This window comes from Lepidochelys olivacea (genome assembly GCF_965140295.1).
Source record: "Lepidochelys olivacea isolate rLepOli2 genome assembly, chromosome: 6".
Lineage (NCBI taxonomy): Eukaryota > Metazoa > Chordata > Testudines > Cheloniidae > Lepidochelys > Lepidochelys olivacea.
This window is the reverse complement of record NC_140416.1, coordinates 10,783,783-10,802,401: the sequence shown is the minus strand read 5'-3', so window position 1 is coordinate 10,802,401 and position 18,619 is coordinate 10,783,783. Positions and strand designations below refer to the sequence as shown.

The 18,619-nt window shown below is 49.2% G+C and overlaps 1 protein-coding gene across 1 annotated transcript; it reads right to left on the bottom strand.

Moving 5' to 3' along the window:
• Positions 1 to 5,980: 5,980 nt before the first annotated feature.
• LOC311522736 (zona pellucida sperm-binding protein 1-like) lies at positions 5,981 to 15,694 on the bottom strand (the record flags this gene model as incomplete). Its single annotated transcript, XM_084632219.1, is given in 19 exon segments — positions 5,981 to 6,022; positions 6,025 to 6,104; positions 6,644 to 6,728; positions 7,558 to 7,708; positions 7,797 to 7,961; positions 7,963 to 7,984; positions 8,078 to 8,205; positions 9,117 to 9,191; positions 9,193 to 9,212; positions 9,298 to 9,482; positions 10,149 to 10,292; positions 11,073 to 11,145; positions 11,147 to 11,173; positions 11,175 to 11,201; positions 11,203 to 11,217; positions 11,788 to 11,940; positions 12,226 to 12,347; positions 14,224 to 14,412; positions 15,565 to 15,694. Coding segments are annotated over 19 exon segments (1,833 nt in total).
• Positions 15,695 to 18,619: the final 2,925 nt, after the last annotated feature.

The following is an 18,619-nucleotide window of genomic DNA, read 5'->3' as shown; positions in this document are numbered from 1 at the left end:
TTTTCCCCTATAGAAACTTTTGACTATTTGGTGAAATATTGAAAAACCCCAAATTTTCAGACTAAAACTGAAAAAATGTTGGTGAAAAACCAAACATTTCTGGGCCCTAATTTTCAACTGAAAACAACATTTTGACAGGGAAATACTGTCATGGTGTCTTGTGGGAGGTGTAGTTCAGGTGCCTCATGGTCCCATTCTCCTCTATGGGCTGTGCTGTCTAGAAGGACTACATTTCCCATGATACACCACAGTCTTCTCTCTGCTGAGGTACCACATTGCACCATGGGAGTTTGGGACCCGGGGAACTATTGGAGCCAACTGGCAGAGGGCAAAGGGGTGTAAAGGGTTACAGAGATCACTGGGTCTCATGTCAACATACTAGTTTATCAAAGGGTGTTATGGAAGGTCTTTCCTGAAAGCCTGTACCCCATTGGTCCTCATAATCATTGCAGAATGTATGGATGGACAATGTGTAAGGAGATATGAATATATACTGAAAATTATGTTCTTCAGGTCTGTGACTTGGGGCGGGTCACCAGAAGGTGATAAAAAGTTTCTTTCAGACAAGAGACGCTTATCTGTCTGACCACATGTACATTAAAATCACAACAGATGCCCAGCTACAGTCTAAGCTGAATACTAGGGAAGGGAGTATGATATCTTCAAGAAAGGGAGTTTACAGGAAGAAATAAACAAGCAGGAGACTATCCTGTCTGCAAGTGAAGACAATGGCTCATTGGTACTATAACTGGGGGTGCAGCGATACACCCAGTTATCTTTCACAAGGGGACAAGCTGCCAGCTAGCTTGTGTTATGAACAGAAGATCACAGCTGTTTGATGCTGGGAGACAAACTTTGGCTGCACTAATCTTTATGAGACAGAGGAATGTCTTGTCAGTTAAGTTTAGGCTCTAGACAGCATGCTATGATTTTGTTTTATACGAAAGGTGTGGTGGGTCAGGCGCACACAGGCTCCGCTACCACTAAACCACTATGGCCCCTCCCCCTGAAGCGAGGGGGTAGGGTGAAAGCAGCATGGGGGTAGGGTGAGAGGATCAGGCTGGTGGGGGAATAGCAGATTAGGACTACACCACTGTTTGTAACCATTTGTTTCCATTAATTCTACTCGCTTCATCATGAATTTCTGATCTTTGTTAAATAAATTTATTTTTGTTTTTTCTGCAAACTTATCCAAGTGCTGTGTGTTAAGCAGAGCAGTGAGCTGAGGTGGAACTGGTAGGCTGGGGTGTACTTCTTTGGGAGTACCAGCTCTGAATTCTGTGAGCATCCAATGGAGTTGGGGCTGGATGCTCAGAGGTTGGAGCGTGCCTGTTAATCTGTACAGAGAGAAGGGGACCTGCAGAGACCGGAAATGTCAGAAGCTGTTGACATTGGGGAGCTAACCTACTGCAGGCACAGACAAGGCTGGCTCATGCTAAGGGAAGATGGTAGCAAAGTCTCCTACAAACCTGGGTACCCCAGCAAGCATCGCAGTGGCATAGCATCACAAGATGTAGTCTGGCTGGAGAAGAGGAAGTGTCCAGAAAGGCTTGGGGCTTTTTTTTTTTTTTTAAATTTGTAGTGAGCAAACAGCAAGAAGAAAATAAAGAAAAATTGGCACTCTCTAGCAGAGATCTAGTGGTCATACAAATGGCCATACTGGGTCAGACCAAAGGTCCATCCAGCCCAGTGTCCTGTCTAAGTGATCACTCTCCTGCCATCCATCTCCACCCTCTAACAAACAGAGGCTAGGGACACCATTCCTTACCCATCCTGGCTAATAGCCATCAATTGACTTAACCTCCATGAACTTATCTATTTCTCTTTTAAACCCTGTTATAGTCCTAGCCTTCACAACCTCCTCAGGCAAGGAGTTCCACAGGTTGACTGTTTGCTGTGTGAAGAAGAATTTCCTTTTATTTGTTTTAAATCTGCTGTCCCTTAATTTCATTTGGTGGCCCCTAGTTCTTATATTATGAGAACAAGTAAATAACTTTTCCTTATTCACTTTCTCCACACCACTCATGATTTTATATACCTCTATCATATCCCCCCTCATCTCCTCTTTTCCAAGCTGAAAAGTCCTGCCTCTTTAATCTCTCCTCGTATAGGACCTGTTCCAAACCCCTAATCATTTTAGTTGCCCTTCTCTGAAGCTTTTCTAATGCCAGTGTATCTTTTTTGAGATGAGACCAAATCTGTATGCAGTATTCAAGATGTGGGCGTACCATGGATTTATATAAGGTCAATAAGATATTCTCCGTCTTATTCTCTGTCCCTTTTTTAATGATTCCTAACATCTTGTTTGCTTTTTTGACTGCTGCTGCACACTGTGTGGACGTCTTCAGAAAACTATCCACAATGACTCCAAGATCTCTTTTTGAAGTTCTTCACCGTCTGCTTTGGTCTTAACTATCTTGAACAGTTTAGTATTGTCTGCAAACTTTGCCACCTCACTGTTTACCCCTTTCTCCAGATCATTTATGAATAAGTTGAATAGGATTGGTCTTAGGACTGACCCTTGGGGAACACCACTAGTTACCCTGCTCCATTCTGAAAATGTACTATTTATTCCTACCCTTTGTTCCCTGTCTTTTAACCAGTTCTCAATCCATGAAAGGATCTTTCCTCTTTTCCCATGACAACTTAATTTACGTTGGAGCCTTTGGTGAGGGACCTTGTCAAAGGCTTTCTAGAAATCTAAGTACACTATATCCACTGGATCCCCCCCTGCCCACTTGTTTGTTGACCCCTTCAAATAACTAATAGATTAGTAAGACATGATCTCCCTTTACAGAAACCACATTGACTTTTTCCCACCCATTTATGTTCTACGTGTCTGACAATTTTATTCTTTACTATTGTTTCAACTAATTTGCCTGGTACTGATGTTAGACTTACTGGTCTGTAATTGCTGGGATCACCTCTAGAGCCCTTTTTAAATGTTGATGTTACATTAGGTATCTTCCAGTCACTGGGTAGACATGCTGATTTAAAGGACAGGTTACAAACCATAGTTAATAGTTCTGCAGTTTCACATTTGAGTTCTTTCGGAACTCTTGGGTGAATGCCATCTGGTCCCGGTGACTGGTTACTGTTAAGTTTATCAATTAATTCCAAAACCACCTCTAATGACACTTCAGTCTGACAATTCCTCAGATTTGTCACCTACAAAGGACAGCTCAGGTTGGGAATCTTCCTACATCCTCAGCCATGAAGACGGAAGCAAAGAATTCATTTAGTTTCTCCACAATGACTATCGTCTTTAAGTGCTCTTTTTTCATCTTGATTGTCCAGGGGGCCTCACTGGTTGTTTAGCAGGCTTCCTGCTTCTGATGTCATAACCAAAAACTCAAAAGGTACTTAAACATTTTATCTGTTCTTCAGAACTCCTTTTTGGCTTTTCTTATTACATTTTTACACTTAATTTGTAAGTGTTTATGCCCCTTTTACACCTCACCAGGATTTGACTTCCACTTTCTAAAAGATGCCTTTTTATCTCACTGTGTTTTTTACATGGTTGTTGAGCCACAGTGGCCCTTTAGTTCTTTTATGGTGTTTTTTAGTTTGGGGTACACATTGAAGTTGAGCCTCTATTATGGTGTCTTTCAAAGAGAGTTCATGCAGCTGGCAGGGATTTCACTGTACTTTTTAATTTCCTTCTCATTTTTGCATAGTTCCCCTTACAGTGTTGGGCTGCTGAGGTGTTCTTCCCACTACAGGAATGTTAAATATTATGGTCACTATTTCCAAGCAGTCCTATTATAGTTACCTCTTGGACCAGATCCTGTGCTCCCTCAGGACTAAAATCAGGAATTGCCTCTCCCCTTGTGGGTTCCTGTACCAGCCACTCCAAGAAGTGGTGATTTAAAGTATCAAGAAATTGTCTCTGCACACCAACCTTTTGGTCAGAGGACTGACCAGCAGAATTGGCTGTACCTGCCAGTGGGTTGTTTGTTCAGACCTACCCTATTAGCTCTTAAATCACTGAGCTTGCTTCAGCTGATCCAGTCATGTTACCTGGGGAATCTCTCAACCCAAGCCTTAGGGTAATTGTACCCTTTGCAAGGAAGAAGTAAAAGGGACACAACACATCTGTCTAATTAAAGATTAGCACAAACCCAAATTGCTTTTAATCCCAGAAACCCCCAAAACAAGTGTTTATTAAGGTCAAGGACTTTTGTTTGGGGTGCTCTAACCCTTTAGCATGAGTTACCCATGCTCTGGAGGGAGGGTCTCAAGTGGCTAGCTATCCACCCATCACTGGGGATTCCAAGAGATGTCCCAAAGGTTACATCCAAGATTCCTCAGACCTGTCTAGCTCCTTTCTATTAGAAACTACTAGAAATCACATCAACATGTCCAGGAGAGAAAGAAAGACTTAAGGATTTTTAATGTTACAGGTGCAGGACTATTCCTGCATAACAGTTCATTAGTTGGCCTAAAAAAAGACAGACTTAAGCTCTTTTAAAATTGCTGACCATGGAAGGCAGCAGGCTCATGCTCGCATCTTATGGTCAACCCCCTACTGACTAGTTATGTAAGGCTGCCAGCTGCTTTTGGCAATAAACATAAGATATTCTAGTACTAGCCCTGGCCTAGACATTTTGCTGGGCTGTCAAAATCTCCCCAGTCATACTTCACCACTAAGATGCATTGGTGGTGTAGCACATGGTTGCTAAAGGCTCTCCCAACTCAGCAATGTGAAACACCTGGGCTCAGTTCTAAAGAATTTAGAGTGTCAGCTCTTGGCTGCTGTACACCTGGAATCTACTGCCCTGCACTTTTGACCTCTGCTTTGGAGGATCTGAATGGTAGTGGCAGCTGGCTATATCAGCTGCCTTTGCCCTTCACTCAGTGCATGGTGCCTCAGTCCTGGCATATTATGTAGAGGTCCTCTGAGGGTGGTAATGGAATTCTCCTAGGGACCTCTTTAGAGCTGAGCTCCTCTACTTTGGCCCTTAGGTGGTGTAGAGGGAGCACCTCTTCTCATGGATGCTTGAAGGAGACACTTGCAACAAACAGACACTTACCATAGTTGCAGATACACAAGGCTTGTTTCTTGCTCTTTGCAAGTTGAGCTATGGAAACTTGTGCTGGTTGAGGCAGCCTTGATGCAGTTAATATTTGCTTGGAGGGACTGGTGCATGCATGCAGTCTGAACTTGTGGGGCCTCTAGAACCTTAGAAGTCTACTCATGGGGCAGTGGGGAAGGATACCACCTTTGGTTTACAGAAAGATGCCATCTGCTATTTCTGAGTACTACATGCCCTAGCCCACCCCAAGAGAATGAGGGCCACAAGTGACCAGTAGGATACAACCAGTTTTATTGGTTTTTGCTAAAATGTTCCTTCATGAGGGTTTTGGAACCCTGTCATCCAACCTTTTCTCTTACAGAGCATGATCACAGCAGTGAGAATGGAGATCATAGCCAGCAGCAAGAGCCCAACCAGGAGCACAGGGGACAAATCTAGTCTAGAGACAGGATCTGTGGGAAAAGGAGATTATAGCTTACATAGGTGGCCAGGAGATTGTGAATCTAGGTATCCTACCATCCCCACCAGGGATGGTGGTTTGACTCCATCCCTACTCACTAATTCTAAATTGGATGCAGTTAGATTGTTCTTTGCATTAATCCCTGCCCCTTTGGGCCACTGCTATCCAGCAACTTAAACCCCAGCTACATGCTTTTGAATAGGACATCCTCAGCTACTCTTATCTCAGTCCTGTGTCCCCCACCTCTCCAAATAGGGGGGCATGAGTAAGAGCCAGGCCAGATGGGAGTCCATGCATCCTCTGCTGGTACCACCAAGCATCTAACCAGCTCCCTCCTACAAGGCAGGTCATTGATTCAGTCCCCACCTCACCCCTTCACATGTTGGCAAGAGACAGTGCCTCCTAATAAGACAGGACTGCCATGTGCCTGGCCATGGTGCCAGTCACCACTGAGTGGGGTGAGAGTTTGAGAGGAGAGTTACCTTCATTCCCATAGACTGAATCTTTGAATGCCTCTGGCCTGTCCTGGAAAAAAATTACAGGCCCATGAGAGCTCACCACATCGAGAGGCTCTATCCCATTTTGGATAGTCAGGAACCGACGGCCTCCTGGGGGGGCAGGGGGAGAAGGAGAGAGAGAATTAGAGAGTCTGGAGGCTCTTCAGGGTTGCCAGTAGGATGCAGTCAGCAAGCTGAAGCAGAGCTCACTCAGAACCAGCTGCTGAGCTGACAAGGAGTGATCTCTGCTCACACGTCTAGGCCTCAGGACTGTTCTGGAGACAGAACTAGGACTCTGGCCTGTGGAGTCCAAGGAGCGTTTACTGGTTCCTACACAGCTACAGGGGACAGTCAGGCCATTGTCCTATCATGGCTGCCAAAAGGATGGCCAGATGGGAAATCTGACTTTGTGGTCTGTGTCAGATGCATTGGTGTGAAGTAACTCAGTATAGCTATTTGATGCTCTTAGAAGCTGTTGAGTACCTTACTCATGCAGTTGATCCACTGGTCTGAGCGAAAGTTCATGCTCCTTGCCAACTTTCTAGGCTTAGAACATAGCTAATTGAGAGCTCTGGATAAGCTTCAGCTAGTGTGGGTCTGGCACCAGCAGCATGCCATATCCATGCCTAGCACAGAGAGGCCAGACTTACTTGCAGTCACCCCTGATGGGCATATGGTCTGGCAGGGCTCCAGCTGGGATGGTGAGCAGGCTGAGGCACTACAGAAGATGTACACCTAAACCAGACATGGCAGGAACCCAAGTTAGATAATGCACTGGCCAGTCATTCTAGTCAGCAAGTGCACAGCCTCAAACATGCATCTCCTAAAAAAGGACTGGCCCTGGCTGTAGTAGGAATGACTACCAAAGATAGCCATTCAGCCCCCTCCCCCACCCCTTTAACCTTCAGGGTCATGTTACTGTAATACTGGGCTTGCATCTTCACTGGGGAAGTCCCTAGTCATGGCATTCAGCAGAGGGCAATGCACCCTGGTATATCACCAGCCAAGCAGGTGCCAGTGTGTACAAGTCACTGGAGGAGTTCCTCCGGTGGATTTATTGGGCAGGCAAAACCTATGAGTAGGCTATTCTTGGATTGAGAACTGGGGTGGTATTTGTTCACCCCAAGGAGGCCCTACTCCAGCAGCTAAAGCTCCATGCTATTTTCTAATTGGTAGAAGGCTGATGCAGGTTGTGCTAGAGCTGCTTCCACCCAAGGTCAGTCTTGTACCCAGGCCAGCAGTGACTAGAACCATGCAGTTCAGTGGTCATAGGGATGAAGACCAATGTTCTTAGGATAGAGGAGCACTGCTCCTGAAGAGAAGAGGGGCTGCAGAACATGTGAGCCAGGTGCCCCCACATGCTCACCTACCACAATGTGAACAAGGTACCAAGATTCACCACACCTCCTTACAGGGGTTGCAGCCTGCACCACCCTCCAAAATGGAGCTTTTCCAGTTGGATGGGCAATGTTCTTCTTTCGAGAAAGAGGCTGTTTGGGGTCACTACCCTGGCTGTAGTAGGAATGGCTACCAAAGATGGGCATTCAGCCCCTCACCCCCTTACCAGTCCCTCAAGCACCATCTGGGCAGCAGAGTCCACAAAGGCAAAGGTGGAGAGGATGAAGCGCTGGTGGTGAGTTGGGAAGGGCAGCTCAGATGATGCAGGGCCCATGGGCACAAGCTGGGTTCTGTAGTTGTCTCCCAGGAATGGGCACCTAGGAACAAGGAAGGGTAGATTTAAGCAGGTTCCCAGGATTACCACTCCTTGAGAGCCAGTAATTCCCTTCACCCCCAGCCACTCACCCGTCCACCAAGATGGGCCACTGAGGCTGCTGCAGGGGGTTAGCGCTTGGGGTGGCCCAGCACTGGTGCAGAACCAGAACCAGGGACGGGTCTGTTCTGTGCAGGATGCGAACCTCCATGTAGACAGGGTCCCTGAGCACCTTCACCACAGGGTAGTCTCTCTGAGAGATAGGATCTGTAGCTCGGGTCTGTGGGGGAGAGGGTAGGAGGAGAGCAGAGCTGAGACACCTGTGGTCCTTCAGGGGGATGGGATCTCCGTGCTGGAGTGAGGGGTCACCTACCTGTGGCGATGCGCAGCTCAAGCCGGAGGGGTCCTGCCTGGGTGACTGGAGCAGGTGTGGGGGGCAAGAAGACCTCGACCTGGACTGGCAGAAAGTCACTGGCATTGTAGATGCACCGAGCATGGAGGCTGCACAGGAGAGAGGAGATGGAGCTGAGGTTTGTTAGCCAAGCTAAGGTGTTTTAGGAGTCACATTGTGCATCTTTACCCTCCCCCTGCCCTGAGGCTATTTGTACCCATTCAGTTTAAATGGCCACCACTGCTCAACATGGCAAGATCCAAGGGCCACTCACTGAGTGCATAAGATCCTACACAATTGCTCATTCTCAGCCCACTCAGGTTTTGGCCTTACTGCCTCAAGCAGTGATCTAGTCAGACTGAACCTGGTTGGCCGATTTAAGTCAGCACTTGGATGGAAGATATCCAAGTGAAGTCTCCAATGGAGAGTTGACAATTCAGTCATTGACACGTGTTCTTGAGAGTCAGCACCAAGTGAGTAACCTAGTATAGGGAGAGGTGGGCAGTCATTACTAGGAGGTTCAGAAAGAGGCTCTAGTTACTCGCCATTAATTGCATGGTGGTTTGCCATAGTAGAAGCCATTACCCTAGTATCTCAGCCACATTTCAGTGTGGTTTTATTCTTCCTTCTCATTGAAATTGGACACACACACCAAGAGCTGGTCAAAAGTGTCAATTTTCTACAGAATATTTTAGAATGATTTTAATCAAAGTTAGCCTTTGATGACAAATTCTAACAGACTAGAGTCCAGAATTTTGATTTCTGGTTTCCAGAGTCAGTTTTCCCTCCCACTGAAATGTAGAGTTGTCAAGCTCTAGTATTCGTTAGCAGTCCTGAACTGAAAGACAGTGTTTGGGGGGTACTGGAAAGTCAGCTGTCAACCAACTCTTAGCCCTGAGATTCTTTGGTCCTAAAAGAACTAGAAACTAAAGGGAGTTGACAGGTGGTTTATTAGATTCCTCAGAAAGAATGGATTTGTCTCACTGAAAGACTCTTCCAGGGCAGAAGTAGACCAACTTACGTGAAGGTGCTGTCCCGAGTGATGGAGCCCTCTGGCCCAGTCTGTATGTCAATGCCAGAGATCAGCTGATTCTCAGATCAATTTGTCCCCAATCATCTGGAGGGGAATGGGAAACAGGAGGTGTTTAGTCCCTTTGAGAAGCAGAAAGGGTTCTGTGCTATGTCAGGGAATGTATTGTCACCTGGACTGTGGTGCCACATTGTGTGAGAGGGAAGTGGAAGAGCACAAAAGCTTCAGTCATCCTGATAGGATCACACCCTGCCTGGGTATAGGCTAGCCGGACACTGTCCAGGATGATGGGGTGGTCAGACATGTCCTTGGAGGCCACCAGAATGAAGTGACCATCCATAAGGCACTGAACAGTGACTGCAACACAAAGGAGTAGGTTAAGCACAGCAATTGCAACCCAATGATGCTGGAACATGTGGGGGCAGGAACTCCCAACCCTTTATTACAAGCCAGAGTTAGGTTTGGGCACAGGCATACTGAGGGAGAGGCCAATATTCACCATGCCTCAGAACACAGGCTAGTACACCCCCTGTTTTATTTCTCCTTGAGTAGAATAGAGAAGGCTATGGAAAAGAGGGCTTGGAGCCAGGATATTCCCACAGTGGAACCCCAGAGATAAGATGGATTCTTTCCACTTATTTTGCAGTAGCAGAGCTCACACTGTAGGCCCTTCATAGACTGAGGTTTCTCAGGTGTTGAGTGTTCAGGCTTGTATTCTTGAGCCATTTCCTGTCCGCCCTTTACAGTTGGGGTAGTGGGAATTGTTGTGGAGAGCTCCCATGCTTTAAATGGGAAGGACCCCAAGCCTGAGTATGAACATCTATGGATGTACTTAGTTTACATCAACTCTGGGCCCTGAATAAGTGACCTGGAGACACTTTCCATTCCCTGCTTCTTCACCCTGCCCAGTGGAAATGGAATGAGGCAGCTGACTTGTGGCCTAGCTCCCTCTTCCAACTGAGTGTTATCATGTTAACATGCCCTGAGCAATGTGGGCCAGAGCTCCTCCAGCTGGTCCCTTACCTGTGTTTCCATAGTAGCAAGGAGTAGTTGGGTCAGTCCCATCATAGCAGCAGCCAGCCTGGAAGCAAGCAGCTTGGTCAAGGGCATTTGCACAGGGGATCTTCCCAGCCACCACTTGGCACTGCTCCTGTGTTAGGCAGGCACCTGGAAGATCAGGTTAGAGACAGTACTGAAGATTGTTGGGAGCACAGTACATGGCCACTTTTCTACTCCAAGATACTTTTGGGTACCACTGATTGTGTGGAGAGGTCATCTGGATCCCTCTCTGGCCTGGTTAGGGCATGCCTCAGGACCAGGGCCCCAGGAGATAGTGGGGTGGTAGCTATAATGGTGAAGCTTGCTCTAGTAGGCTTCATTTGTTTGGTCTTCTCCCACAGCTACTGTCTTTACCTATTTTCTTATGGTTTTTAGACTAGCTCACCCTTATTAGGGCTCATTGGTAAACAAGTGAGCACTTGTTTCTGGTTCCACATCTGTTTTTACTGAGTATGGTTTCAACTTGGTCCTTGAGTTGTATCAATAGGCCTTTTCATTTAGACCAATTCAGTCTGTCTCCTTTATCCCTTCCCTGTGTTTCCCCCATCACTACTTCATGATGTTATGAACTTTCACATATTTTACAGTCAATCTCACAATTAGAGTAAGTTTGCAGACCCAATCACCACAACAGGTTACACAATACCCATGGACCTGATACCACATGCTCAGATCCACACCACTCCCAAGCACATTAGTTACAAGAAAGGTCATAGTTCTGGTTTTATCATCCAGCCCTGACACAAACCAGGATAGTTCTCGGTAGAGGCCTCAGAGTCAGGATGGGCTAAGTTCTGAATTTGAAGGTGTTCTGCAGTATCTTGGGCAAGGGTGAAGGGCCAAGACAGCTTCCCTGAATCCCAGTGGAGGAGACACAGGAGAATGTACCTATATTACTCAGTGGAGGATAGATGGGGCGCACCAGGCCCGGCTGGCGCACCAGGCCCGGCTGGGGCACCGGGGCGCACCAGGCCCGGCTGGGGCACCGGGGCGCACCAGGCCCGGCTGGGGCACCGGGGCGCACCAGGCCCGGCTGGGGCACCGGGGCGCACCAGGCCCGGCTGGGGCACCGGGGCGCACCAGGCCCGGCTGGGGCACCGGGGCGCACCAGGCCCGGCTGGGGCACCGGGGCGCACCAGGCCCGGCTGGGGCACCGGGGCGCACCAGGCCCGGCTGGGGCACCGGGGCGCACCAGGCCCGGCTGGGGCACCGGGGCGCACCAGGCCCGGCTGGGGCACCGGGGCGCACCAGGCCCGGCTGGGGCACCGGGGCGCACCAGGCCCGGCTGGGGCACCGGGGCGCACCAGGCCCGGCTGGGGCACCGGGGCGCACCAGGCCCGGCTGGGGCACCGGGGCGCACCAGGCCCGGCTGGGGCACCGGGGCGCACCAGGCCCGGCTGGGGCACCGGGGCGCACCAGGCCCGGCTGGGGCACCGGGGCGCACCAGGCCCGGCTGGGGCACCGGGGCGCACCAGGCCCGGCTGGGGCACCGGGGCGCACCAGGCCCGGCTGGGGCACCGGGGCGCACCAGGCCCGGCTGGGGCACCGGGGCGCACCAGGCCCGGCTGGGGCACCGGGGCGCACCAGGCCCGGCTGGGGCACCGGGGCGCACCAGGCCCGGCTGGGGCACCATCTCCTCTGGGGTTAAGTCACGTTCAGTGGGCTTGGGGCAGGTCAAGTTAACATCATGGGTGGCAGCAACAGCCCTGGTGCTCAGCAGTTCCTCCACTCGGACCTGCAGGTGGTTACGGCCATCCTGTACAGAAAAGGAAGTAGAAGTATTAGGTGTGTCAATCAACCCTGAGGCATTAATAGAACTAGGTGCAGGGGGACTAGTAGGGAGCCAATAGCTGTACCTCTCTGCAGGGGGTTATGGAAGAGGTCAGAGTAAGATTACTGTGGGCTGTCCAACTAAACACTTCATGGCTGCAATAGCTCAGTGACAGTTTCTGGACCAGAGCCAGGGACTGTGCTTTGCTGGGATGCAGGCACACGTCTTCGTAACAGGATCACAGAGAATGCCATGAGGTCAGAAACTCACCTTCTTCAGCACATGACAGCCATTGTAGCCTGCTGAGAAGGTCACCACCCCTTCTTGGTTAGATGTGACCCAGTGGAGGCAGATGGAGCAGTTGGTAACCTCAAAGGCTGTCCCAAACTCATCTGTGGAGATAGCATGGAAGTGGCAGGAGAAGTTTGACATGAGAGTTCCTTTGGCACCCACTCCCCACCCCAGTAGTGCAGAAGTCTCTTAAGTACTCCTATTTGGAGGAGGGATAGTGGTCCACTACATTGTGGAGTCTCAGTGCAGCTCAGGGAGGCCTGATCCTAAAATGGAGAGATTCCCCATTTATAAGGGATCAGCTGACTCTCAAGTGAGGTTTTGGGACATAGCCCTTTCAGAGCACTGCAGTGACTCCAATGTCAAGTTATCCCACAAGACAAGCCTAGGCCACATAAGCAGCTGAGAACTCAAAGCCAATCCTTTGGGAGGTTACAAGAAGGCTTGTGTCCTCTGCCTTCTGTCCAGGCCTCACAACTGAGAGGCTTATTTTGGAGCAGGAGCATGTGCAATAACATAAGCTAGAAGGAAGAGAGTTAGGTCTGGCACCAGTCTGTTTAGGCCATCCAGATACAGCCTAGGATATTCACAGGAAGTGCTGTGTGGCATAAAGGAGAGTGTCAGTTCAGAGTAACTACACCTGTATTCCCTCCTTGTGGTCCCCTGAGGACATCCACTCTAGGCCCTCAGCCATCACCTCTCTTGGGCAGAGGCCTGCACCTCTGAGCCTCCTGACCAGTGTGTTCCCTGCCTACACAGCAGTATCCCCAGCAAGCCAGACTGCCTAAATGGCCAGCACCTGCTCTTTCCTTTCTTTCCAATAGGTAGGGTCTTACCAAATTCACAGCCATGAAAAATGGTCACCAACCATGACATCTGGTCGTGTGTGCTTTTACCCTATACTATACAGATTTCATGGTGATACCAGCATTTCTCAAATTGGGGGTCCTGACCCAAAAGGAAGTTGCAGGTCACAAGGTTATTTTAGGGGGTGTCACAGTATTGCCACCTTCAGTTCTGAGCTGCCTTCAGAGCTGAGAGGCTGGAGAGCAGCAGCTGTTGGCAGGGTGCCCAGCTTTGTAGGCAGCGCCCCACCAGCAGCACAGAAGTAGGAATACCACACAATCCCCCCTCTTCCCCCATGCACCCTTTTTGGGGCAGGACCCCTACAGTTTCAACACCACAAAGATTCAGATTTAAATGGCTGAAATCATGAAGTTTCTACAATTTTAAAAATATATGACTGTGAAAGTAGCCAAAATGGACTGAATTTGGTAGGGCCCTAGCTATGACCAGTGTATTGCCAGCTGCTGTAAGTTACCACTCAGCATCTTCTAAGCAAGCACATTTATTCTTGAGACAGAGGAGATGTTAAAAAATAAGACCCTACATGCATGCAAAGAAGCTGACCAAAGGTCACCGCAACTGCTAACTCAAGCTCTGGTAGGTGTCACTCCTTCAACCTTTCCCCAAGCATCCCCCCCGAACCCTTGGTGAGACAGGTCTGTCCCTTTGCTGAGTCAGTTTAAACTCAGGCTCTTTATCTAGCAGTCCTTTCTTGGTCTATTGGTCCCCAGAGAGCCCAGTTTGAACTAGTGTATGGGAGCCTCTCCAGGGGAGAAGGCAAATCAGCCAGATTGCCTAATGGCCATCCACTGTTTAGTTCCTGGAGGAGCTGCAGTAGCCCCTCCCCCATGAAGGGGAGCATAAGTTAGCCCTAGACCAGTCATTAGGACAATGGACACTCATTTAATTCAACAAAGCCTCCCAAGGATATGCAGGAAATTGCCCTATCAGACTAGCCCATGAGCTCAAGATCTAAGGTTAACAGGCAGACCAGCTGAGATCATGGCAAAAGGAAGAGGTCACATCTCTTCTCCAGCCTGCCCAACAGAAGTAATTAAGTCAGAGAAGCTCCCAGTTAACACCATTAGCAGATGGAAAGGCATAGGAGGACCCCTCCAGGCAGCCACTTACCCACAACTTTGAAGCGGACAGTGCGGCCCTGGCTGGGAAAGACCAGCAGCTGCATCCCATAGTCTCCACAGTCATACTCATATCCATGCTGCAAGACAGAGAAACTGACCCTGCGGAAGTCCCCCTGCCCAAGGGCTGTCCCTAGGGACCAGAGCAGCACTAAGCCCACAAAATGCCTATAGCCCAGCCCTATAGTATCAGGCGCTGCTAGTAAAACCCTGCCCAGCAGCCACTTCCCATACAAGGAAGCTGTGGGACTGGGACTTTATAGGATCCGTGTGGGAAGGGGAGGGGTGTGAAGCATGAGAGCAGAGAGGCTGCACCTGGGGAGCTCCCTGCTGCTGCTGAGGGCCAGGTCACAAGTGCAAAGCTCAGGGGGAAAAGAAAATGTCAGCAAAGCTCCTACCCCCATCTTCAAATGCAACCCCAGCCTCCTGCCTTCCTCCCGGTTCTTGTTTTGATATTGTGATGGGAATTGAAGTTTCCTTCTCCACATGATCTTTTTCTCCACTCTGTTTCTCTGTGTTCCTCTTTCATGTAGTGGTGCAGATCTGTGCCTGCCATGCAAGTGACTGGGGGTTGATCCTCCAGTGAGGAGGCGGCATGTTTGATGAGGTTGCCTGCGATAGCAGGGGATTGCACTTTATGTCCCACAATTTCCTTTCCAGTCATATATTTTCCTCCCTTGACTACATTTATTCTCTTTCCCTCCTCCACATCCTCATCCCTCCAAGCTGCTCAGAGCTCTTGATATACATTCATTGAGTTTCACTACACCTCTGGTGAGAGAAATAAGTATCATTATCCCCATTACACAGATGGGGAAACTGAGGCACAGGGCGGCACAGCAACATGCCCAAGGTCACAGAGGGGGATTAGCATCAGGCTTGAGATTAGACCCCAGGGGTCTTGATTGCATGTGCCGTGCACAGACCAGGAGATCACACTGCCCCTCTTTCAACATGAAAGTCTGAAAACCTCCTCTGAGGGGAGCATGACCAGAATTGAAAACAAAAAGGTGAATGGAAGAAACAGGAGAAAAGAAACTCAGCTGGTTTGCTAATATTCTTCTTAGTTTATTTCCATTTTCCATCCAAGGGTTGTATTTTGAAAAAAGCATTGAGATTCCGTCTTTTAAATGACACTTTTCAAACCTATGTAGTGTGAAAAGCTGGACACAGCAACCAGTGCCTAGATGTGATGCTGATTGGTGCCCTAGAAGTGCCTGGGAGAAATACAAGCAGTTTGGATTCCTTCAAATGCCAACAATTTCCTGCTCTACTGATAAGGGACCCTCTCCCCACCCTTTTCCTTCTTCCCCTTCCTCTCCCACTCCTGCACATCTGAATAAGCTGACCAGGTTGGGCTGGTTCTTCACTCCCTGCTGCTCCAGGTTGTCTGGGACTTTCAGTTCCCAGCCCTCATACAGCAGATTAATGGACCCCAAGTCACCAAACTTCATCTTCTGCATGATCTGCTTCTTGAGCTGATTAACTGGAGATTGGCTTCCATGCACAGTGTTCTCTAGTCTATGCAGATGATGTTCAGGATCACCCAGGTGTTGGTCGGTGGTTCAGGGCCAAAGGTGAAGGGTTGTGGGTGGGCGGCCTTTTCCAAGGGAGCCTTGCAGACATGGGTGGGATAATCCTGCAGCACTGCTGAGCAGCCGTCCTTCTGACTAACCTAACATGACAGGTGAGGAGCAGAAGAATTGGAGACATTATCACCAGAAAATGCCTATTAGGGTGTTATGCCCAACTACTGCACCCATCATGCTCACCTGCTACCCCCACACATTCCACCTGCTACACCCAGTATCCCCCCCAACCCAGCCATTATCATTACTTATTATTTTGTAGCGCCCAAAAGTGTGTTTTGCATTTCCCCGAAACAAATACAGACACAAACCTTGCCCCAAGAGGCTACTGATCCTAGCCCTTGTCTACACTAGGGATTTCTCTTGGTTCCAACCCTTGGCGTCTTTCACTATTATGCTTTCCTTTTGATGGACTTGAAGCATTTCTCAGCATGGATCCATGTAGGGTATGTCTACACTGTACACTAAGCCTGCGTCTGTGGGATCCAGGCTTATGGACTCCGTGTTTCCAAGCCTGCACTTGAGCATACATACTGCACTGTAAACCTGGGTTTATAATTGCTAGACCCAGGTCTCTCAGCCACGCTAATACATCCATACCACACTACGCAGACCTTCTGACTCGGGCCTGTGCCTTGAGCGGTGTCTACACTGCAAAATGATAGGACTTGGACCTGAATCGCAGTAGGACTTGGGCTCTGACCCACCTCCCTAGCAGGGTCCTAGGACCCGGGTCCTGAGTGCTTGCTGACCTGAGTCAGACAGATTTGTGTGTGGACAGGAGTGGGGCTTGGAATCAAACCCAAGTCAGACATACCCAAAGTCTCACCACACTTGTTCTATCACTGAGGCAACTGAGGATTTGAATCCAGAAATAACATTACAGAAACAACTGCCTTCAAACAAATTCAAGCAATTCAAACAAATCCTACTGGGGTGGGGTGGGGTGGAGTGGGGTGCGGGGAAAGAAACCTAAACATTCACAAGGTGAGGATTTTAGACCTGATTGAGAATCAAGTGGCTCCTTTTACCTAATTTTTGGCGACCCAGATCGGTCTCAGTCTCAAAGGCACAAAGATCATCTCAGTGACTGATAAAAAACAGGGTCAGGGATAAGAGAAAAAGAGGGGGAAATGGTGAGAATGTGAAAAGGGAGAAAAAGGGGAGAAAAACAAAGACTGATAAAGAGAAAAGCTGGATTGTTCGGGTGGCAAGTTTGCAAAATTAAATAAACTCAACTTTATTTTAAGCTTTCTTTTGCACTGTTGTCCTTGTTCCTCCTTCACCCCTTTCTTTCAAGGTGTCCTTGTTAGTCAGCAGAACCACCTCACCCACTTACCTTAGGTAGCAGCTGACCCATATCCACAGTTTATTATTCTGATGGCTCTAGCCTGGCAGTTCTGCTGTGCTGTAGGGTTACCATAAGTCCGTATTTTCCTGGACATGTCCAGCTTTTTTGGTTCTTAAATCGCCATCCGGGAGGAATTTTTAAATATCTAAAAACGTCTGGGATTTTGCCATTATTATTTTTCCCCAAAGAAGAGTTTATCATTCAAGAAAGAGAGTGAATGTTGATCATTTGAGAAGGAAAGTGAATGTTGATCCCTCGAGAGAGTGCCTGCTTTTCCCCCCCTAGCACCCAGCGCTTGCGCCGTGAAACAGCTGTTTTGCGCAGCTGGGAGGGAGGGGGGAGGAGGGGGAATGCAGTGCGCTCAGGGGAGGAGGCAGAGCCAGGGCGGAGATTTGGGGAAGGGGTCCAATGGGGCAGGGAGGGGGCGGAGTTGGGGCACGGACTTTGGGGAAGGGGTGGGGAAGGGGTGGAGTTGGGGCAGGGCCGGGGGGCAAATCCTCCTCCTCCCCCCCACCCCCCGTGAAGTGTCCTCTTCTTTGAATATTCAAATATGGTAACCCTACTGTGCTGCTCTGTTGTCCTGGGTCATTCCCTCGGGGATGTTTGGGTTATCACCATGGAAAACCCCTGGCATTCAGACTAAAATGCCCCAGCCTGCAGAAACGGAAAGCAAAAGATGTTGTCTCAGGGTCTAAGGTACAGCAGCCAGAACTTTGGAAAGTCTGCAAGTGACAAAGAGGAATGCGGGGGGAGGGGACTTGATCCCTTTACTGTGCTTAAGAAAAAACATCACTGAGATGGGTCCTAACCAAATCCTCAGTGTGTGTTTGAAATTGAAAACATTTGCTGCTGGCGTGGGGACTTCCAGCTCCCCTTCCTGTGCAGTGTGTGGGGATTGGGCAATATCCTCTCATGCCACTCCCTGTGTTTGTCCAGCCTGGGCATGTGCGTGTTCATACCTAGGCCTCCCTGTTTGTGTGGGGTTAGTAACAGGGTTACAGGGGTGGGGAGTGCCTGGTAGCTCCTTGCCCATTGGGATGATGGAAGGGTTGTCCTGGTTCTAGCTCGGCTCCTCCTGGGGCAGGGTGGGGGTAGCTGAGTGCCCTCGCTGGGGGTGCTCTGTCTCTCCAGTCCCCCTTGTCCTGGTTTTTTCCCCCTTCCTACTGTAAAATGGAGGAGAAAAACCAGGCTGGGTAAAAAAAGGGGCGAGACTGGCTCGGGAATGGCTTTGATGGGAGAGTGGAATTTAGGTGGGAGAAATTAAAGGAGTGGGGGATGGAAGAGGCAATTTCTCACTTCTCCAGTCTAAATCTTTCCATCCTTTCCCCACCCCTCAGCCTTCCCCATCCGAAGCAACATATTCTCCCTCCCCCCACAAACAGGGAGCAGCTAATTCCATACACTCCGTACAGCACTGTCCCTACCACTTATCCACCAGTTACTTCTGC